Here is a 24,572-nt window from a genome sequence, read left to right as displayed (position 1 = left end):
TCTCGCAAAGAAATTAGAAAGAAAAAATTGTACAGTACGACATGAAATTATATTGACATTGCGAACAGCAGCTGTTGAAAGTTTTGCCCGACAGCTGTTGGAATCAGTCGGATAGTTGAATATTTGCGTGTAATTTATATTACCGCTAATTGTGGTTTTATGTTTTCATCTATTAAAGTTTTAATGTTTATATATAAAATACTTTAAAAGTTTATATATCGCGAGAAATGATGTTATATAGTGAATATAGAATTTTTTAATGCTTAATACTTGCGTCTTCGCTTGCCAATCGACAAAGTGGGCATCATTAGCATATATGAATGTATGTGTGTACGTAGAGCATTTAATCAAAACGGTGAGTGGTTTGCAAATTAAGCATAGAGAAAAACTTGCCGAATATAAATTATGGTGTGAATAAGTGTAATTAACTTAAAACTGTTATAATGGAGTAAAGAACAGATTTAGAAAAAGATGCATATATTACAGTTGGTAGACAATTGTACAAAATCAATCTGAAACTCCAGCGAAGAACGTATTTATGTATGTATGTATGTATGGATGTATCTATCCGAAGTACGAATGGTTTCCGTTTCCGAGTGCATATCTATAAACTTTAATGTAACAGCTTATATGCAAAACTACGAGAAACTATTTTTTTTTTAATATTTTTAGTTTGAATGTGTTCCTTTGTGTTATCACAGAAAAGTTTTGCGCATAGCAAGTGACCTTGTATGTATATATTTTACCAGTCTATAGCTGATAATTTTTACAGCAATGTGCAAAATACATGCAACAAACGTTTTTTAAAGAGAATGTTTAATATAATACATAAAATCATAATTTTTATACACAACTAAAGTGCCAAACAGTGAAAATAAATAACATTCAAATTCCTTTGACATCTACAAATTTTCTGCTTCTAATAAAAACTTAAAAAATATATATATTTGTATTATGATAAAAGCATTACTTCACTTTACACCATGAAATATCATATTTTTCACAACATTGTTGATAGTTCTGTTAATACAATATTAGCAGCTGAAAGCTTTCGCGATTATCTCATAATGCTTTAGTATATTGCACCTGGGGTGGATTACGATATTGTTTGAGTAATTTATGTTTATTATTCTAAATATTTCATTATTTAGCCGGTTTTCATACATTCCACGCACAAATGCCTATGCATACATACATAAATGGTTTAACTATGCAATATAAATTAAATCACGTATTGATTTAAAATTCAACAGCATATTTGACGTGGCCACTCAACATGATTTTTAATGCTTTCATTTTAATTATATTTGCTTTCAACAAAAACCAGTTTATGAATATCGCTCTTACAGCGACACATTTGCGCATGAAAGCACGCAATAAACAAAGTCTCTTCTTGTACTTCTTGGTGTTTACATCATTTCGTTTTTCGTTGTCAATATTGGCAGCTTCCATCAACAACAATTGCAAAAACTATAAGGTTATTGACTTCATTTTGTAGCTAAATGAGACATATAGGAATTAGAAATTCACAAAAGTAGTACATACATACATATATGTAGGTGCTATATAAATATTTATAAGCAGCGTGGTGCTAAATTGATTTTTAAGTGCTAGTAAATTCAAAACATGTTGAAAGTGGTAAACAAAATATTCAGATGTGGGCTACATAAAGCTATAAGTTCTGTAAAAATTAATTAACGTTCAATTAAGTGTGTGACATTTGGTTGATATGATATCGTTTAACAATATTCAACAATTTTCCACAATTTTCCAATTTTTTTTGTATGGCAGCTATACGCTATAATGTTGAGAAAAGGATGTGTTTAAAATTTCACATCGATATTTCAAAAACGGTGGGAATAGTTCGTGCATATACATGAAGACAGACGGGCATGACTAAATGTTGTTTTTATAACAGTTATCTACTGCCCGTAAGGAAGTAATACCATGTTCAGACCGAAAATTTAAAAGATTATAGTACATTTAAGCATTTCATAACCCAACAGTGTTCTCACTGCCGTTAGAAAGATATTAAAAAACAGCTGTTATTGTCATTCAAGAATTCACATCGCTTAATATTTATCAAAAGAAAAGATTGGCATATAGTATTTTGAAATAAAAGCCGTCTTTCTTTTAATATTTTCCATATAATAGAAATAATGGATGCATTTTTTCATTTGTTAAGTCGATTTTCAGGTGAAATTAGATTCATTGCTTTAAAAAAAATTGTATGTTTAGATTTTTTTCCCTTTGTATTGTCTAAATCAGCTGTGATAATGTAACAGATTTCCAGTGCTGACAAGTAGATTGCGCAAAATCAGAGTCGCACAGAGAGATTTAGCGTGGATCAGTTTCAAATAATTTCAATGAAGTGATTTGGAACTGTCCTTTTCAATAATCCATTCAACAGCCGAAATCGTGTAATTAAGTGTCGGTCTGAACATGGTATAAGGTTCAGATAAGTTGTCATCGAAGTAATCTGATGGTAGATACTGGAAATGCGCTGAAACATAGGAAATATTATGTAGGGTTATGTGGGCATGCATTGAGGTGGTTTGAGTCATGCGGGGATTCGTTGCATCTGGGCATATATTTGGCATATCGGGGTCGATTCTGGATAAGTAAGAGCTTAACCTGCTACAGTTTTCAGAACGAAGCTGCGCTAGTGTCACTCTCGATTCTCGCGGCAACTCGAGCTCGTCGTCCGCAATGGGTCAAGGCTTGCCTCTAAGTATGCTACAGAGAGAGTTGATGAAGACGTTTATGACTCCTAAGTTCCGCTTCATTTTGTTCTTTAACTGGCCTCACTGTGTAGATGTTCGATAGGAGACATTAAGACACACCCAGTTATAGTCCGAGGCATGACTAAATCGGCTTAGGTGGACTAATTGATGGTATAATTTATATTTGTATATGTCTGAAGTTACTTTCTGTGTGTTACAAACTTCGTGGCAAACTTAAAATACCCTGTTCGGGGTATAAAAACAATATAATTCTATATTTCTCTTAGTAGACGATGACTTTTTTTCAAAGTGTCATTTTCCCCCAATAATTCGGACTGTGTGGTTTGGCCATTTCCAGATAGTCGATGCAGATCAGATCTTATGCATTGCAGAAAACGGTTGTCTTTCTCTTTTCGGCCGATTCGCCTTCTTCGGTGTAGGGTAATTCAATGTCATGAATATGATCGGCTCTCAATAGCCATTGCAACGTCGCAGAGCATTTTTCTGACGGACAAATTCATCACAGAGACATATACATATGTATATATGTTGATAGGTTGATAAAATAGAGCTACTTTTTTCAATAGCCTTTCTTTGACAGATCAAAAAGTAGTGAAGCTCGAAATGGATCAGTATTCAAACGTAAAGTTATCGCAAGTTGAGTATGAAGTTTGGAGAAATTCGCTTCTTAATATTAGTGCTATGTTATTGTAATTGTTTGTTTTTGTCGTGTATGAGTAATATCAACTAAAAAGTCTGATAAGCTCTTGCATTTCTTAGCATACAGTTCATATCTTGCAAAAAATTTTATTCGTCATTTATGATAATTTGTAATCATTTGCGGTACGTAAATGTGTCGACCGCACATACATACATACATATAAAGATACCACGTTTCCCAGTTGGTAGAATTTTTCTGCGGAATTCAAAGTTCACTGCTGACCGCGTAGAACTTCATAAAAACTCGTATTATCGGTGGTTGTATAGCACGTTTTATATTTGCCGGTAAATCGTTTTATGTCTGAAACTGTTCCCAATTAGATAACGAGAGCAGAAATTAATTTATATTCGTTGCCTCTGTTGCGTATATGACATCAGTTCTCACCCCCCTTTAAGCTTTACAAGGCCATTCTCACACCGAAATGGTCCATAGGGAACCTTATGCTTCAGAGTGCTAGAAAATACGTTTAGCTCGAGTTTAATCTATCGAGCACGCGCAGACAAAACCGCCTTTGCAGTTCAGCAGGGTTCGTTTTGCCTCACAAAATACTCTGTAGATTATCGTCAATCAAACTGCAAACATTTGAATGTCCTGAGCAGGTCTTTTGTTTGGTAAACGACAGTTGAACAGCTTTGCTCTTACGAATGGTCTTCGGTTTGGTGTCAGTGGTTTCCTTCACCGCAACAATTATTTGCTTGCGAATTTTCTTACCATAATGTGCTTTTATATACCGTGAAAATTATAAATTTGAGAATATTAGCTCTCTCTTTTCGTCGAATAAACTTTTTTCCCGCCTTCATTTCGCGATTTTTAAGTTGAAGCAACCTTTTTCTCTGTATGCTTTTATTCCCTCGAGCGATTGAAACTACTGGATCAAACTAGTTAGTTCCAATAAATAAGGTAAGATAATGCTATTTGTATTTAAGTGTTCTTCTTTGTTCCAAACCCTCTTAACAAACTTCTGTCCCTTGCATTACTTTATATTTTACCTTAACAATAAATAAACAAGTGATGTAATGTCTCGAGTATTTGCTTTGAGATTTTGTTTTTACTTAATTGAACAAGGTACTCATCTTGAAGCACCATGTCATTGAAATACATTAGACCAAGTTATGTAATAGGGAAGTATTAAAAATGCTGTAATCTTTTGATTATTATCATTTTATGCACCGTAGTGTTCCTATTATATTTGTAAATAGAACACTTCAAAATTGATTCGGTATCAGTAATTAAACTGAGCGATACTCCTCTGAATCAATACAAAGCGATAGAAAGTTCCGCGGGAAGTACACAAAGTACGAGGCATCTCCGCTAAGTACAAAACCTCACTACCTAGTGACGCTACTATCGCTAAGAGAAAACTACTCGTACTATTCGTGTAGTAAATACTCGTAGCCGACCACTTTGGTCGGTTTGGTTTCTTAGTTTCGTCTAGTTTTTGGAAGAGAAAAAACTCCGACAACGACTATCACTGTGGATAACGAGACAAAATCCATGATCTCGATTGGATTATCGTCATTTAAAGGTGCGCAAAATAGCTGAAATTTGCTGGGTTAGGTTAGGTGAGGTTATGTCGCAGGATTAATCTAAAATCGATGGATCCCAATTGGACGATTTTTTAAATTTTATTTTCTTAATGTACATATATATAACAATACATAGAAAACAGAAAATTTTGTAGCGTTCCGTGAATGTTTTCGAAGTTACACGCAAATTTGAAAAGATGTTTCATAACTTTAACGAAATCTGTTTCTTTTTTTAATTTCAGAGGATTCAGTTCAGAGATATAGTGGTCAAAAGCGACTTTTGTGAGAGGAGCTCCCGGAGATCAGCTGTAGTTCCTTTCCAAATAAACATTTTTACTAATATTAGGTCTTAAAAAGTTAAAAGATACCATAATATGTGTACAAATTTTTGAATCAATAATTTTAAAAATTTTCTGGACCCGAAAATTCTCTTTTTTTGGACCCTCTAACTGTTTATAACCATTTAAGTCCATTAACATCGATCCCAGCCACTTCATTAGATTCTCCAAAGGTGTATTTACCGAGTATTTCAATCACAATCTGTCTACGGCAAAAGCCGAGCAATAGAGGAGAAAGTAACAGTATGATTCCACTCGTCTTTAGCAAAGAGGAACTGCCATTAAGTCGTACCAAGGACGTCGGATAACCAACTCACTTGGCGAAAGAGTGCCCGCTCTTGCAAGCTCTTCGTTCTGAAGTTTATATTAAGTCGTACCGAGGACATCGGACAACCGACTCACTTTAAATCGGATGAAATTGAAAAAGAGTGCCCGTTCTTGCCGATGAGCTTGGTTTTGCAATTTCTGCCATGACCGGACACCCACACAAGTTCAATATAAAAAAACTTTATATTGAGCTTATATAAGGTTAGATTAGTTTAGGTCGTAAGACTGATCATCGATCCAAAGATCGGATCAGCAGTGCACGATGGTCCTTTTTGGATGCTAAAAAGGCGAAAAGAGACTACGTAGAGAAATAAATAGCAATTTTTTCCAAAATTTTCGTTGTTTTTATGTAGACTAAGTACTTATTGGACCGCTCTCGTATCTTTATCACTTCTCTGTTGTTTATTGCTTCTCATCATTTACGAAGCGAGACAACTCAGAAGACCAACCTTTGTTGATCACTTCCTTAAAGAACTATAATCAACAAGATTTTTCTTAATTTTGTCAAACAAATTGCGTATTTTTTTTTAATTAATAAATATAACAATTGTTTAAATATTTTATTTACGTACAGTATGTGCAAAATCTGACCGCACCTATTATGTAAATATTGCACTCGTTACGGAGTATATTGACCATTTCAATTGGTTAATCAATTCCAATTCTGCTTCCAATTAATACTCAACACTTTTGATTTTTGCAATGCGTGTTTAGTAAACAAATGAAATTACTTAAAACAAGAAAAGAGCAGAAAGCTGAGAGGGCTACCATAAATGAGTAATTGTTGCTTTGGCCCATATATCTTGCATACGCTCATAAACCATAAATGCTTTGTTTAACGCAACTCAAATGAAAACCAAATTCTTCTAGTTTCTTATGGCCGCTTCATCCTCAAAACGCGTCGATGCGTGGTACTGAGAGCAAGCTCGTAAGCGCCGTAATGCAGGTCAAACCGGAGCGTGCGCTCTACATTTTTGCTGTTTTCGACGTCAGCGCTCGTTCAGATCACTTAAGAATTTAGAAGACAGAACGTGACTATTGCACAGTGGGTTAAAATGGTGTTTGTGGAAATAAATTTTAAATTCTGACTACCAGCAAGGGACTTAAATCAATTTTATGAGCGTATTTTAAAGCCGTAATAGTTACTTAAAAAATGCCCAATGTCTTTTTAGAGTTAGCACGCTTTACGAAGTAAAATTCCATTATTTATGAAGTTCTTTTCATAAAAGCAGTGTGTACCAGTAGGGTGTTTAGTTCTATCTCACTAATGATTCGCATTTACGGCCAATATCAACAGAATTATGCACAAAAAGTTCTAGTTGTAGGAAGATTGGCGAGAAATTGGACAGTCCTTATGTCCATGTCTAAAGTTGTCAATTGACATCGCCAAAAAGCGTGTAAGAAATCGGTTATGGGAGTACCATCCAACTGAAAACAAAGCTTTCTAAGAACATATAATAAATGGGTTCTCAGGCTCTGATCACTGTAGTATGTCTTACAAGTATATTAATATTCGCAAAAGGAATATTTCTCCATTTAAACCAAAATTTTTCGAACTTTCCACTTACACCTTTAAAATTTCAGAAAAATTTTTTTCCTTTTTTTGGAACTTTCAGTCCAAAAATCTTTCTTTTTAGCAAAAAATATAATGTCCAAAGAAATTGTTGAGATCGCACCACTATAGAATATAGCTGCCATACAAACTAATCTCTCAAAATCAAGAAAAATATATTTTATATCCTTTTATGCTATAAGAATATCACGTGTGAAGGGTATTATAGCTGTTATAGTTTCGTTGCAGCCGCAGTTAACGTTTTTTATTGCCATATTTCTCAAATGCGCCCACTGTGCATTCATTAGCTCACTACACTCTCGCTGATAGTAGTATCCGTTTGTTTGTTGACTTTGCCGCCGGAGCCGGTTGCCGGCATAGTCTGTACGCTAGCCAGAGTTCGTCATCAGTTTGCATGTTTGAGGCCGATCAGTTGTTAGTTACATTTAAACATTGGCGCTTGTGCTAAATTTCGAACTCGCGACGGTGTCTATTATTTCAACTAATTGTAACGATTTGGTTGGTGTTCATTACTGTACTCATTTATGCAAAAAATATTATTTATTGAAAACTGGATAATTGATGTAAAATTTCAATTTTTCAACTATTTTTTTAAGTTTTTTAAACGCGTTTACCATATTTACATATATACTCTGCGTGAGGAAACCAATTTGAAGAAAGCTGTGCAAACCAACTGCGCTGGTTGGCTTGTTGGCAATGAGCATGAAAACGTAAATAAAAATATCAAAGCTAACAAAAGTTATTATGCCTTCACCTAAAAACTACCAAAAATAACATAAATAGTACACTTAAATTAAAAAAGGCTGGAAACCCTGAAAACACTTGTACAAATGGTATTCATAAACATAATTTTAGAAATAAACAAATATTAACTTTCCTCATAAAAAATAAGAAAACCATTTTGTAAACAAGTTTTTTTTGAAAGTTCTTGTTGTTGTTCAACGCTTATATTGTATACATGTGCCACCAGCAAAGGTGCCAGTTTCTTTAGGCAACTAGAATTAAAGATGCGTAAACTTTCTTTGAAAATGCGCTAACTGAATTTATTGAATCGCAAACGATGTGTGTGAATGTGTGCAAAAGTAATTTGTAGTAGCATTAAATACATTTGCGCTGACAATCGGCGTAATTGATTGGCGTGAATTGGTGACTTTATTCATTATATCTAGAAAAGTGTAATAAAGACTCAAGTATAAGAAATATACATATATACATATTAAGTACAATTGAAATATACTAAAATTTTGTGGGAAATAAAATTAATAAATAAATTAATTTAAAAAAAATTAAAAAAAGACAGGAATAAAAATAAAAGCAAATTAAATAAGTAAAAAATAAAATAAATATAAAAAAAAAAAATAAAAAAGTAAACAAATTAAATACAATACTATAAAATAATTAAACAAGCATATTATATTTAAATGAAAAATATAATAAAAAAATGTAAAAAAATTTTAAGAAAGTAAAATATAAAAGAAATATTAAAAATAAAAATTAAATTGATAAAAATTAAACAAAAAAACTGAAAAACAGAAATAAAATGGGAAAAGATTTATAAGAAAATTTAATAAAAAATATATAATTAATTAAAAAATAATAAATAAAAAAAATTTAGGTAAGTAAAAATTTAAAAGAGTAGAAAAAATTAAAAAATAAAAAAAAGTTAGTAAGTAAAATTAAAAAAAAAAATGATTAAGTATAAAAATCAAATTAAGTAGAAAACATAAGAAAATTAAAAAGTAAAAACCAAATTAAAAAAAGGCTAAATAAATAAAAAATTTATAAAAATATTTAATAAAAAATATATAATTAATTAAAAAATAATAAATAAAAATTTTAGGTAAGTAAAAATTTAAAAGAGTAAAAAAATTTAAAAAATAAAAAAAAATTTAGTAAGTAAAATTAAAAAAAATTATTAAGTATAAAAATCAAATTAAGAAGAAAACATAAGAAAATAAAAAAAAAAACAAATTAAATAAAGGCTAAATAAATAAACTTAATTTAAAAATAAAATACATATAATTAAAAAATTAAACATAAAATATATAAAAAAAAACTAGAAAAATAAAAACAAATTTTAAGCAAGTAAATAATTAAAAAATAAATTATTAAATATAAAAATTAAATTAATAGAAAAATATAAAAAAAATTAAAGGGAAAACAAAGTTGAAAAATTTAAAAAGATTAAATAAATTAATAAATTAACAAAATTAAAAAAATAAAATATAAAATATATTAAAAATAAAAGATTATAAAAAAATATAAAAAAAATAAAAACAGATTTTAATTAAGTAAATATTAAAACAAATATATACTAATAAATATAGAAAAAAAATTAATAAAAAAAATTAAAAACAAAATTTTAATTAATTTTAAATTTTCAATTTTGTTTTTAATTTTTTTATTAATTTATTTTAATTTTTCAATTTTTTTTGTATTAATTTAATTTCGGTTAAATTTAATAAACAAGCAAAATTAAAAAATGAATATAATAAGAATATTAAATTAATAAAAAACATAACAAGTAAAAACAAAATGAAAAAACATAAAATACAAAATATATTTAAAATAAAATATAACAAAAAAATAAAAAAAGTAATAAAAACAAATTTTAAGTAAGTAAATAAAAAAAAAAAAAATTATTAAATATCTAAATTAAATTAATAAAAAAAATATAAAAAGTCAAAAAAATTAAAACAATATTGAAACATTAAAAAAATAGATTAGATAGATAAACAAAATCAAAAAATGAAATAAGAATTATATAAAAAATAAATGCAAAAACTGAGGGACGAGCTCGTGTATAAACAGATCAACAGACGAACATTTTTTTTTTAGGCCGTAAGGAGGCTTTAAAATGTCTTCGCACCATATAGGGATCGTCATCCTACGTGAGTGGTGTACCCACTAAAACACTCCACCCTTCTATCATGGAATTTTTTTCCCTACCCCGGGACCGCTTTCGCATTACTTCTAGGCAAGGTTTCCAAGATGGACCCATTACAGGTCAATTTCTACTCTTCCTGCGTCCAGGGATGCCTACGATTTTATAGCCAGCATCAAGCTATTTGGCTCGTCTTCTATTGGGAGTCCGCGGCCATGTCTCTTTTTTTTAGTGCGTAGGACATGTTTCACGTACGAGGATATTATTTTCCAGTTTTCGCTGCTAGATATCATTTTTTCTAAGAGAACAGACGAACATGGCTAAATCGTCTCCGCTTGTCACGCCCATAATAATTATACTTGATAGGGTCTCCAACGCTTCATTTTAAAAATGACAATCGTTTATTCTTCGGTTCATAATACTTTATAAAATATAAATTTATTTATTATTTATTTATTTCTAAAAGAAAACCTTAAACGAATTCTTCCTGAGTGTCCTTACAGCACATTGTACTTTTCCAAGTTCTGGTGCAAAGTCAATTTAATTCCTTTTAATACCGATTTTTTTGGAAAAAATTTACGTTTAAACAATGTATTGTTCAGTAAGTAAATCAAAAGAGGTGTCGTGGAATCTTGGCTCTCAGTTGTAGGGGTTCAAATTGGTCATTGTCTTAACGCTTAACCCTTAACTAAGAACTTAGCATATGCCAGTTCTATTATATAGCTGATTTGAAAAAATCACGGTACAAACATTTGAGTACATCATTTTTGATTTTTCCGCTTTTACGAGATCAAACCTAAATCACCACGGATCTTTCACATTCAGATAATCAAGGGATATATTCAAGGAGCTTTGGCGATTCGTGAGTTCTAATGAGTAAGTGATATAAGAGTTCTTTTACTGGCCGAACAAAGACACAAATGTCTGACAGATTGTATATAGCAGTATACGTACAAGTAATACCAGTCTTGGGAAAAAGCCATGGTACCAAACCTAACTTTTACACAGTTGTTTGAACTTTGTATGCCTTGGTTATGGTAATCAAATTTTTAATTTTATTCGCTTAGCTTTAAGTTTCCATCGGGGATCGAGCTGAAAGAGGTTTCCTTTCCATGCAAGCAAAAATATGGAAATACCCCACATGCACGTGTAACGATGACCGATGTGTATACTGTCAGATTGATGGATAAACTATACAATATTGACATATTGCCGTTACTGAAATTAATTAAAAACATATGTTCGAAGTCTGTCTGGCCTTCCAATTTTAATTGATATAAACATGTGATATCTCAATGCAATTAGAAATAGATTATTATTATGAAAGCTTAAATTAAATGTCATCGTCGCAGGGTTCTGCGAAAATGTTATGTGGATATATAATTTCGTGGACAAAATTGGTGACATTGATTTAACACATGGAACGTCTACTTAAGACGTTTTATTTCAACCTATTTATAAAAAATTAGGCATATAGCAGCAGTCAGTAGTCAGTCAGTGTGCCTAGGGCCAAATAGACCTAAGGTTGCAGTGCAATCCTCGTATATTTATCTTATGTCAGCAGTTCTCAAACCATTGGCGTGCTCAAAGCAAAAAGGATTCCACACACCAAGCCAAAGAAATATAAATTTATACTATTTGCCAGCGATTTTTACTTAACTACCCATTTTATCGGCCGTCGGTCTTAAGTTGCTGTCCGGTCGGGTCGGAAAGATTCTATTGCTTATATCTTTCAGGTATTGATTCGTCGAAAGTCTGATAATAACGTGCTAATAAAGTTATGTAGACTGAGTATTTACAGTTCCGTTCTAAATATTCAGTGTTTAGAGCGAAATATTGAAAGTAAACGAGCTATCACTATTTGCTGAGCACAAAAAAGCTAAACAATGCATAATTCCCAACAATTCACTTATAAACAATTACGAAATCAAAATTCGTACCCAGCAGGCAGTTCAACTTGTTCCAAACTATTTTGCGATTAGTATGAGTCAGCAACCTAACGAATCAGCCGGCAGTCATTTTGCCATAGAAGCATTTGACAGTTCTACGAGTTGACGTACTACGAGCTGTCAAGTGTTAGATTTTGTTGAGAAATATGCCTGCTACATAACTGTAAAATTTAATTTGTATATTCAGCAACAATTATATTTTATATTTTCCTCAGGTGCCTCATGTTACTGTTTCAAGAATATTAATTAACCGACGTAACTTTGCTTTTTTTCTGAACCAACTTTTCACAAAAAAATCTTTTAGTTCCGACTTCAAATTATTTTTATTGCAAGGTACACACACTTTAAGACACTTAGATACTGCCGCTAAAAATAAAAGTACAAAAATATGCGAAAATGTTTCATTAGCTCAGCACTTAAAGAGCGTTTCCGCCATAATTCTGATAACAAACGGTAAAACCAAAATAAATATTGCAAACATTCGCTAATTTGTTTTTTGTTTATTGTACTTTACATACTTGACTTTTTCAATCTCAGTTGTGCTCAGCACATTAATCGAATTATGAAGAGTGCATTAATTGCTAATAGAGCGCTATATTAGTTAATCTGCTGAGTAATATACTTACATGAGGACGGTTCGATAAGTACGTAGCTTACGTAACGAAAATGAAAATTTGTAAAACTGGAGATTTGTTTACGTAGTCTCCTCGATACAATCTAACGATTAATGAATCAGCTTCTATAACTCTTTTAAAAACTATTTTTGAAAGGACTCATTCAACTCAAATTGCTGAGAGCGAGTCATTTTTGCAAGTTGTGAAACATACATATATGGGTGGGATGCAGTTGCTGGAGAAGAGGTGTAGTAAGCTTTTTGATTCTCATGGAGAAGGTTGGAAGCGAGTCCTCTTTCGGGAGCTCCCAATCAACTCTTGTATGAGACTGCCAGACTATTGTAGTGTCTTTCAAAGTGACAGCATATGTGCGGCTCCAAAGTGCAGCTTCTTTTAAGAGATATGCATCCACTTCGATAGCAGAGTTACTATACTGACCTTGTTTTCGCTTACATTGAGCTTAAAGCTAATCAAGGAGTGCATGTCCGCAATAGCTGTAGCATCAAGCTACTTTCATATAAATATTTCTGAGTGCCTGGACACAGCGGAATGGTCGGATATTGTAAAGTTGATGAGCTTGCAAAAAAGGCATTCCCATATTCAAGCAGGATGGGAATGAGCAGGTCTTCTCGTGTCTTCGGGTACTCGATCGCTGGATCTATGGATTTCCTGCAAGCTCAGCAAGCGTTGGTCAGCAACCAATAAATGCGGGATTTCGAAAACCCTCTGATCCAGAGTGACACGTAAAAGGTCCATTGAATTGATTGCTCCTAGCAAGGCTCACATCGCCGCAATGTGGGATTTGGAAAACCCGCTGGTTCAGAGTGAGGCATAAAAGGTCCATTGAACTGTTTGCTCCTAGAAAAGCTCACATCGTCGCAGTGATTGGCGTTCTAACTGGACACTGTGCCGCTGACACTTATTGACGCTGTGAGGCTAAAGATATTGGAGGGCGAAGTCAAAGTTGAAGAAGATGAGGTGGTAACTTCTAGACTCTTTTTTCTTCCACTAACTGTCTGTCGCCAATAAAAGATTGAAGTATGTATTTCGGTTGCCATAGTTTTTACGAACCCGGCGAATTCGTTGGATTTGATTTTGGAGGACGCAACTTGTCAAAGTTGAGGAAAATGAGGTGGAACATCTAGACACTTTGTTAAAACATCTCCGTTGCCATACTTTTTACGAACTCGGTGAATTCACTGGATTTGATATTAGCCGCCTTGTTATTTTGTGGCAGGCTGTAGGCGTTTTGTCGATATACGAGTAAGATGGTATTTTTGATCCAAATCTAGGGGAACTCTGTATCACAGTGGAAAAGCATTTCTAGCAGTCTAAGTGGGATTATTTACCAAAACTAACCTAGTTTTCTGAATCAATCCACAAAGGGATCACCTTTAGAAGCTCCTTCTCGTGGAATAAAGCTTAGAGAATACTTTCTTGAATATAACCAACCGTTAGGGGACGGCTTAATAATTTTAAAAATAATAGTTCGCTTTTATAGTTAGATGAATCCGAAACCATGAGCAATCTGGATTTATAGGCGACCAATTATTGACAAAGCTACCCAAAACTGATACTACATAAGATGAGCGATGCTTTTGAGAAAAAATTATTAAAGTATGCCTCTAGTATGACAGTGTAAGATAACGGAATTTTCAGTTATGTAAAGTGCAAGCCACCGATAGACAACACTACATTAGTATCCATGCTTCATTAAATATAGATTAACTGATTCATAAATATCTTTAAATTTGGAATAGAATATTTACAATTCAAATTGTAGGCATTACAAACTAAATTGCCATTCAAGCATGCCACAATAGAGACAGACACCTATTATTATATAATACAATAGTTATAGTTTTCAAAAGATTCATTCAAAAGTGTGCGCTAAATAGCAAATAATTGCCACTATCTGTAATAACTATATGAAGTCATTAAATATGTAAACGTGAGCTTTAACGCGACACAGCTTGACAAAAGTTAGGCCGAGTTTCAGCACGATTTTGAGGGGGCTACAACAATTTAAAGCTCACCGGCTAACTGTATACTACATTTTTGAAAGTTTTTAGTGTGAAGTTTTGGCATTTAACGCGAAATTTGTTCATAATATTGAGTACTGCTTCGTATGAAATTCGAACCCACACTTAACCGAGCAGTAGTCACGTGCCTACAACATCCTGCTACCGCCACAAAGTAGTCACAATTACATTTATTAGCACAGTCGCAGAAAAAAGTGATTATATACTTATGAACTACAATATATATATATGTATATATGTATATGCATTGAGTTCACTATATTTAAGCATTTAAATAATGTGAGGTTAGGTGTGATTTTTTTAAATTGTCATATAAAAGCTACATTTTATCTTTCATTGCAATCAAAAATTGTAAAAGCCTCATTTATTCTAGTTTAATTGAGACATGAAAGCAGTCGACGTCGCTCACCGGCTATTGCCCGGTATTAAATGGCTACACGGCTATACGGCGCAAGATGCTATAGCCGATCTGATTGCTGGTATTACAGTGGGCTTAACGGTATTGCCGCAGGGTCTTGCTTACGCGACATTGGCTGGACTGGAACCACAAGTGCGTATTTAATAATTTCTAGCTTCACATTCCTCTCTATTATATACTGGCGTTCTAATAATACTGTTCCTCTCTAGTATGGTCTCTACTCTGCATTCATTGGTGGCATCGTGTATGCCTTTTTGGGCAGCTGTCGCCAGGTGACTATCGGTCCAACAGCGCTTTTGGCGCTCATGACTAGCCGACACACAAGTTTCGGTCTGAACTCTGGTCCAGCTTATGCGATATTATTGTGTTTGATCTCCGGACTTGTCGAGTTTCTGATGGCTGTGTTGCGCTTAGGTGAGTCTGCCTTGATAATAAAAATAGTTGTATTAATATATTTATATGTTTTATACTTAGGTGCGCTTGTGGACCTAATTTCATTGCCAGTAACTGTGGGTTTCACCTCTGCGACGGCGGTCATCATCGGCACTTCACAGTTGAAAGTAAATATTTCTTTCGCAAAGCTAGAATTTTTTAAGTAAACATGTATTTCACCTTTAGGGCCTGCTTGGTATTCGTGGCGGCGGTGGCGGTTCCGGATTTATGAAAACAATGGAGTCGGTTTTTACGAATTTAGACAAAATACGTTATGGTGATTTTACTTTGGGCATTGTTGCTATCACCATTTTGCTTTTGTTGCGGGTAAGTGTTTACAATTTGCTCAATGAAGTGTTTTGATTACATAATTATTATCTCTAAAACTATGCACTTGAGGTAAATAACTTAATTGTGTATGAAGTGCATTAGTAAGGCTTGAAGATAAGGATTTGAAAATATTTGATATTGTAGTATTAAAGAGGATCACTCGACCGGCTCTTCTGCAGCACTCAGTATTGTCCAAGCCTTTCTAGCAAAATCTATAATTGTTGCTGTTAATATTTAGGATCTAGAGGAGGATAAGGGCGTGGCGACACTAAAAGGCATTCAATCACGATCTGAACCGAGGTTTGAACTTCTGTTTAGAAATTGACAACCATTGATCGAAAAAAATCTGGGGCGTACCTGATACACAGAACCCAGAAACTTCCCAGAATACCATCCACAACTAAATTGTTCTATACGCCAAGTGTATGTCGTTAGGAAGTCTTAATTATTTGAGTTGTATAGAAAGTCGGTTGCCGTCAGAATAGTTTAGGAACAAGTTTTTGGTGTTTCTGGCAGACCAGTACTTGACCTTGACTCCAAATGAAAGCTTTCTCCTCGAAAGAGATTAATCAGATGCTCTACAAAAGCTCTGGTCGGGTCCACTTTGCAGACTAGACTTATGTTCTTGTTGCTGTACTGTAAGAAAACATTCTTAAAGTAATTTGGAGGAAGCTTCCGAGTTGATCATTCTTGGTCGGATAAAAATTCGGGTTCGTTCGTATACGAAGACCCGACAGCCATGAGAACCCACCGGATTTATATTCAGCTTTACCCTCATAATTTTTTCCAAAGCTTTTTTGGCGAATATTTAGTGCTGATAGAACAATAATAACAAAAATGAAAGTAGATTTCGAAGCTTAGCAAGTCCCAGCTCGTCATTCACTTTTCGAAAATCCATAATAAAATCGTTCACTAGGATTTTTTTTAGTGCTAAAACTTATTCCGACCTTAATTTTTCCTCTTATCCATTTCTTTAGAAATTGAAGGATGTCAAAATACCCGGTCGTCGCATTCTAAGCGGCACACTTTGGGTCGTCGCAACCGGCCGTAATGCTTTGGTAGTGCTTATTGCCAGTATTTTAGCTTACAATACATGTGAAACACACGAGTCGTGTCCGTTCGTGTTGACGGGTAAAGTGAAAAGCGGTTTTCCCGATGTCGAATTTCCAAAATTCCATACAACAATACAGGCAGCGAATGGTACTGCAATTGATCAAGACTATAAAGATATGGTAAGTCCTGCAGTTATTAGAAAAAGTCCACCGGAATAATTTTCTTTCGCTTTCAGTTAAAGGAGCTTGGTCCATCCATGATTATACTGCCAGTAATTGCCGTGCTGGGCAACGTCGCCATCTCGAAGGCATTCAGCAGTGCCGGCATAAGTCCAACACGCGAACTGGTGGCGCTCTCGCTCAGCAATGTGGTCGGTTCGTTTTTCTCTTCAATGCCCGTCACTGGTTCCTTCTCGCGCAGCGCTGTGAATCATGCGAGTGGTGTGCGCACACCCATTGGCGGTTTCTATACCAGCGCTTTGGTGTTACTGGCGCTCGGCTTGCTTGCGCCCTACTTTCAGTACATACCGAAGGCAGCGCTGAGCGCAGTCATCATATCGGCGGTGATATTTATGATTGAATTTGAGGTAGGTGGTGCAGCTGTGATATTTAAGTTGGAAGTGAAAGTGATAATTTTATATTCCTTTGTTTGTTTCAAGGTTGTCAAACCACTTTGGCGCTGCAGTCGTCGCGAATTACTGCCTGGCGCTATAACATTCGTTGTCAGCCTTGCGATTGGCGTAGAGCTCGGCTTGTTGTTGGGCGTGGGTGTAGATGTGGCTTACCTGGTGTATCGTGCCGCACGTCCGGCGCTTACTGTCTCCAAATTGAGGGTATATTTAATAAAAATAATCACTTATGCATTTTTATACCCTGAACACGTCTATTAAATTTGCCACGATGTTTGTAACACCCAAAAGTGAACGTCGACGACTTTATCTTGTAATATAAAAATGTTTAGCGTGAGCAGCTAAGTCAGTTAAGCCATGTTCGTCGGCCTATTTGTATATACGCGAACTAGTCTCTGAGTTGTCGAGATATCGATCTGAAATTTTGTACATGTCCTTTTCTCCCCAAGAAGCTACTTCTTTATCGGACCACTATAACCGAACTATCAAAATCATGTCTCTGTAAGGAAATCTTTTTTACTTGACGAGCTATCTTCACGAAATTTGGCTCGAATTATTTTCTAAGGCAACGATACAGTCTCCAAAGAAATGGTTCAGATCGTATAACTATAGCATAGAGTTGCCATATAAACTGACCATTCAAACTCAATTTCTTGTATAGAAAACTTTTTTATTTGGCGAGATATCTTCACGAAATTTTACATGGATTTCTTTCAAAGCCATTCCTAAAATCTCCGAATATATTGTGAAGATCGGACTACTGTAGCATAAAGCTGGCTTTCAAATTGCCCCTTAACTGCCGTTTCCACGACTGTCGGGTCTACGTAACCGGAACGAACCCGGATTTTTTATCCGGTCCAGGACTGTCAACTCAATTCTGCCGTCACAACAACAAACAACCCGTAAAAATCAATATGAAGATCTTTTTATATCTCTTTATGATATAAATTATGCATCTGTCAGGGGTATTATAGCTTCGGTGTAACCGAAGTTCACGTTTTTTCTTATTTTCAGGTTATTTTTTTTAGAAAAAACGGTAATTTTTATATTCTTCTTCATGCCCTTTAGACCACCAATGGCACAGAGTACATACTCATGCGTCCCATACACAGTTCACTCTACTTCCCCGCAATCGAGTGGGTGCGCACTGGCATATCGAAGGCTGTCGTCATGCACGGTACGGCGCCTGTGGTCCTGGATTGCTCCAATATGCATGGTAAATAATAAAATTTAAGAAAAAATATATATTATTATTATTATTTTTTAAATTTTTATTTTTTTCCACGACAGAGCTCGATTTTACGGCTGCGCGCGGCATGGGCGCTTTGAATAAAGAGTTAGCTAGCAAATTTGTGCCATTCTTTCTGCTAAAAGCTTCTAAAGAAATCTGTGTTGTACTTAAAGAATCGACAAATTGCGATTTTTCAACGATAGAAACACCAGATGATCTGGAATATATACTAGAAAATAGTAAGTAGAAAATATTTTTCTAATATAACTGTACAAACTAACAGTAAATTGCTTATATTTACATAAAGTCACTAAAACCTAACTGTTAATGTAAAATACTCATTTACCTGTGTGTTTGTGTGTTTATTTCTTAATCTACCCTCAGCGGCATCGATCGACGATCATCGCTTGCAAGTTACCATTCCGCTAATTTCTGCACAAACTAAAGTAAATTGTGGTGATTCCACGACGATTGATGGCGGTGGCGGTGGCGGACATTTGTAGATTTATATACAACATGTAGATTTTATAGCATATTTAAAATTTAGATTAGTTTAATGAAGCAGTAATGTAATATTTTGCGAATTGTTTCTAAACGGTTTCCTTGCAATATTTGGCTAATGCTGTTCTAAGTATTTTTACATTCATGTACATTTGTGTTTTATAGCTATAAAATTGTAGTTTTTTTGTTTAGCAAATTTAACTGTATTTTGTTGAGAAGTTCGACTTTCTTAATTTGGATAAATTTTGCAAAGTCTATTTACCGCTTTTTACGGTTAATATTGGCAACTGCGTGGCGACTCAATTGGAAATGGATTCTTAGGAAAATAGAAGCGCAAATTTTTTTATAATACAATGTGTATTGAGAGAATCATTTTAAATCGAAAATTATAATTTATTTATATCTTTTTTTATATAAATTTTTTTTTTAGTTTTCCGTTATTTTTTGGTTTTTTTATTTAATTAGTTCTATTTATTATTTTTATTTTTTTTTTAATTTTGCACATTTTTTTTTATCCATTTGATGCTAAAATTTATATTTTAATTGTGCCATTTTACGATAATTCACTGTTTTTAGTTTAATATTTTAATAAAAAATTAATAGTAATTAATATTTTTAATAAGAAAATTGTGTATAATCGATTTTATATATTGCAAAAATCTTTTTAAATGAAAAATTAGAATTTATATAGATTTTTTTTTGTTTTTATTTAGTTTGTTTTTTAGTTTTCGGTTAGTTTTTGGTTTTTATTTTTTATATACATAAGTATATACTTTTTTTTTTAAATTTTCAAAATTTTGTATCGGGTTGATTTTATAACTTATATTTTAGTTTTACAATTTTATGAAAATTCAATATTTTTAGTTTACGTTTTCAATAAGAATATTGTTTAAAATAAAAAAAAAATTGTTTATGTTAAAAAATTATGTTTTAATTTTACGATTTTATGAGAATCCATTTTTTACGTTTATTATTAATTTAATTTTTTCTTAAAATTTTAATTTTAATTTTACGATTTTATGAAAACTATTTTTTAGTTCATATTTTTTATTAAGAAAATTTTATTTTTATTTTTTTTTTAATTTTTTTTTTTTAATTTTTATTTTAATTTTGCAATTTCATTTGAATCCATTTTCTTTTGTATTGAGAAGGTATCGTCATTTTATATTTACCATTGAAAAGCTCTGTACACAATTTCATATGGTTTTTGTTCCATTTTTACACACTTCATCTTAAAAGTTAGGTTAAGTTTTAAGCACAATTTGGTTTATGTAATAAATAAATATTTATTTTTTGTAACCAAAAATCATGTAAAAGTGAGTTAAACATTTTTTATTGAAATAAATGGTTTTATACTATTTTTCTAAGTGTACATCAAAATTTCTTCCGAAAGTACCATTGAAAGATAATTACTAAAAAAAATATGTAATATGTAAAAAATAGTCTGACAGAGCTTTATTATTATTATACTTTTTTTTATTTAATTTAATTTTTTTGTTTTATTTGATTTCTGTTCTTTTAAAAAATTTCTAAAATTTTACGGCGTATGAAATAACATTTTTACATAAATTTGTATGCAAAATTTCAAAAAAGGTTTTATATTGTATATTGCTCCCTTTTTTGTTTAATATATTATTTTGCTACTGTGAATCATGTCACATCAGCTTTTTTTGTTGATTTTTTAAATTTTGAGTTTATTTGCCATTCTTACATTGCCATTTATATTTTTCCATTTATTAACCCTTTTTTCATACTATATTAATTCCTGTCTCTTTATACTATAATTATTAAACATTGTTTAGGTCTGAAGATAAATGGTCTATCTCTGACTTACAATAAACATTTGCGTCAGCGGGAAATTTATTATGAGATACAAAGACGTTAGAACCCACAGTGAGAGCTGAGAATAATTTACTAAAGTTTAAAGCGTTGTACTCAGAAATATTTTTAGTGATCTGCTGTTAGGCTACTATAGTCACCTTTGAGTTAATAAATGTTATCAAAAGCTGTTCCAACTAATCATTTTTGTGGTGAAGGTAAAAATTACTACAAATTTCAAGCAAAGAAAAGATAGAAAATGGTGCTTCAGGCCAAAAATTTGATAATTTTTTTTTTTATAGTTATTATTTTTTTATTAACTGTAATATATCGATGAATTCATTCATAATAATTTTATTACTTTATTTTTCTTGAAAATTTTATTTCATAGATAATTAATTAAAAACAAATAAATAATAACTAATTGATAACATTTTTAAAATATAATATTTTTTATGCTAACAAAAATTAAAAATTATTAAAATTTATACAACATAGCAAAAAATTTGGACACCAAATTTTTTCTTTTTAATAATAATTACAATTTTTTAATTTTCTTTGATATATAATATAATTTTATTGCTTTAAAGAAAAAAAACTTATATGTAATTAGTTAAAAATTAAATTTTAATTTTATTTATTTTATTAATTTTGTATTATAGAATAAAATCTATTAAATATTTTAATAAAAATTTAGAAAAAATATTTTTTTTTATATAATAATTACGATATTTTTTATAATATAATTACGATTATTTTTTAATTTATAGATGATTTTATTAATACTAATTTCATCGCTTTTATAATCTTTAAAAAAAAAAATTTATATATTATAGTATATAATTAATTTAAAAATAATATTTAATTTAAATAAATTTTAAAATATAGTTAAATTTTTTTTACTAATAAAAAATAGGAAACATTTTTTAACATTAAAAATTTATATAATATTTAAAAAAAAAAATTAGAAAAAAATATATTTTTTTATAATAAAAAATTTAACAATTATTTTTTAATAATACGAAAAGTTTAGAAAAAATAGATTAATTTATTTTTGTTAATTAAAATCTGATACAAACATAATTGTATAAAAATAATTCCGTTTGGTCATGCACCACAGTTTGCCCTCAACGCAGTTTTCTCAGTAATTTTTCAGTAAAGTATTAAAATTGCGAGTTCTTTACTCTCTTTCAAATTAAACCAAACCAGGTAAAAATCTTCTTTGAAAAAAAATAAAATAAAATTTATGAGTTTAATAAGTTTTACAATGTTTTTTTAAATTTCGGTGTATACATAAAAATGTATTCTTTACCTTTCTTCAATAATTTTTATTACATAAAAATATATTATTCACTTTTCTTCAATAATTTTTATTACATAAAAATATATTATTCACTTTTTTTCAATAATTATTATATTTGCCAAACTTTTAAGAAATCTTCCACTACGAAATATTTTTTTCGATAGACACTTCTTTACGAATAGCTTTGTAAAATATTTTCTTCATTTTCCTTAAAATCATTTAACATATTTTACATTTTCTAAATTTTTCTAATTTTTAGTTTTTTTTTGTAAAAATATCAAATTAGACTTGATTTTATGTTACAAGGCAACTTCTTGAAATTTAACAACACATGCACAACAAAACTGTCATGCACAGTTTGAGCACCACTGTTGGACGGATACAGCACAAATGACTAAATACATATGTACGTTTATTTTTAGAGCCACCTGCTGTCGTTTATGTTCGCCTGGTGCTTGGCGATGTCTCTGAAAACTTGATATTGTCGAAATTTGTCTGCACTGAGCAAGCTGATTTTTTTTTACCTTCAAGTTCGAAATTGACTAAAAATAATAAAAAATACGTTTAATTTACAGTAATTTCGAGACTGAGATTTTGTTTGCTGTTTCTTGCAAATTTTGGGTTGCTAAAACCGAACTACTCATAGTACAAATTTCCACACACGTAAAATTTTTGGTGTTGTGGGTTAAGTTATTTGGGATCAAACCACGACCATTTACTAAAAAGACAAAAATAGCTGTCCGGAACGAAAAATTTTGAACTCAAATTCGCAATCAGAACCCCCAAAAGATAATGACCATGAAACTTAAAAGAAGATACCACAGATACACAAGACTGGTCAGCCGATTAACTGTGGAAGAGCTTAAAGATGAGAGGCAAACAAGCCTCAATGAATGGCAAAAACGATGGGATGCTACTTTAAGGGAGGGATGGACCTACAGGCTAATTAAAAGAGTATAACCGTGGTTAGAAACATGGAGAAATAGATTTTTACCTGATGCAGTTTTTGACGGGCAACGGAGAAAACGCTTTGTACATTTTCTTTTGCTGGCGAGCTAGAGAAATTGACAACGAAACTAGTGACACTGGATAAGATAGTGCGGTTTATCACTGAATCAAAACTAGTATGGATTAGCGTGAGAACGTGGTGTATTAAGCTAAGAAGGAAAGAATAGCAACGCAGCAAAAACAGAAGAATAACTGAGGAGTAGGCCAGAATGACTGTAATGCTTAAAGACAGTTCCGTGGGGCAAATAACAAGCAATGACGTTGGAGTTAAGGGTTTAATACCTACGTAGAGGTATTGATCTCCGCTTTAGCGGCTAATATAAAGCGTGCCGGTACCCTCCGAAGAAATGGTGGTAGTTTTTGAAGATTCAGTCTCCAAAGTCAAAAGTAAAGCAAACTCGCTGGCCTTTCAGCAGTTAATTTTTTTTTTCAGTCGTTAATTTTTTCTTCAGGTTTTTTGAGCAGTATAAAATATATAAAACCTAATAACTTAAAAAAATTAAAAAAAAAATGTAAAAAAAAAAATTAAAATTATGCACATATGTACATAAAGAAGTAAATTTATTACAAATAGAAAAAAAATATTTGAGTTTTGAAAAAATTGCGATATTTGTCCTGAAATATTATTCAGAATTATTTTTGGATTTTTGGGTATATCTGTATGTATATAGTATCTTTCAGGAAGAAATATGAGTGAGTATAAAACAAATAATTTTATTTTTTGTAACTAAATTGAACCGTAAAATTTTTGTTTAGCTTTTATTTGTTTAAATGTTTTTCAAACGTAAATCATCTTCAGTTATTTCATTAAATTATTATTATTTTTTATAGACTATGCCTACACACGTTTTCTATGAGGTACTCAAAAGCTGCTGAAGTTAATAAAGACACTCTCATTTATATAGAAGCTTCAAAAATATATTTAAGACTATTTTTTAAAGATTTTATTGACTGCCAGGACTATTAATTAAAATAAGCTGAATAATAAAAATAAGCTGAAAAAAAATAAAAAAAAATATATATACAACTTTGTTTTTTAAATAAAACACACACAAATGTATTTAGTTTTTTCTTAGTTTGTTCAATTTCACAATTTTAATTTATTTTAAATGCCTATGTATAATAATATATAATTAAATGAATTTTTACATGC

At 31.7% G+C, this 24,572-nt stretch overlaps 1 protein-coding gene across 6 annotated transcripts; it reads left to right on the top strand.

Annotated features, from left to right (window-relative positions):
- Positions 1-97: 97 nt before the first annotated feature.
- Positions 98-24,572, top strand: LOC105223999 (sodium-independent sulfate anion transporter). Of its 6 annotated transcripts, none has more exons than XM_019989497.3 (11): positions 98-355; positions 15,071-15,247; positions 15,325-15,529; positions 15,590-15,675; positions 15,734-15,874; positions 16,855-17,109; positions 17,166-17,516; positions 17,589-17,762; positions 18,627-18,774; positions 18,849-19,028; positions 24,251-24,465. In XM_019989497.3, the coding sequence occupies exons 2-11, from the start codon at positions 15,083-15,085 to the stop codon at positions 24,274-24,276; spliced, it is 1,731 nt and encodes a 576-aa protein (XP_019845056.2). In that variant the 5' UTR covers positions 98-355; positions 15,071-15,082; the 3' UTR covers positions 24,277-24,465. The 6 variants fall into 6 exon arrangements, with proteins under 6 accessions (XP_019845056.2, XP_011200248.2, XP_029405196.2 ...); XM_011201946.4 differs by lacking the exon at positions 24,251-24,465 and adding an exon at positions 19,174-20,662 and having other exon boundaries at positions 111-355; XM_029549336.2 differs by lacking the exon at positions 98-355 and adding an exon at positions 7,557-7,706 and having other exon boundaries at positions 24,251-24,572.

The sequence above is a fragment of the Bactrocera dorsalis genome, chromosome 5 (genome assembly GCF_023373825.1).
Source record: "Bactrocera dorsalis isolate Fly_Bdor chromosome 5, ASM2337382v1, whole genome shotgun sequence".
NCBI lineage: Eukaryota > Metazoa > Arthropoda > Insecta > Diptera > Tephritidae > Bactrocera > Bactrocera dorsalis.
This window is presented reverse-complemented; position numbering and strand designations above follow the sequence as displayed.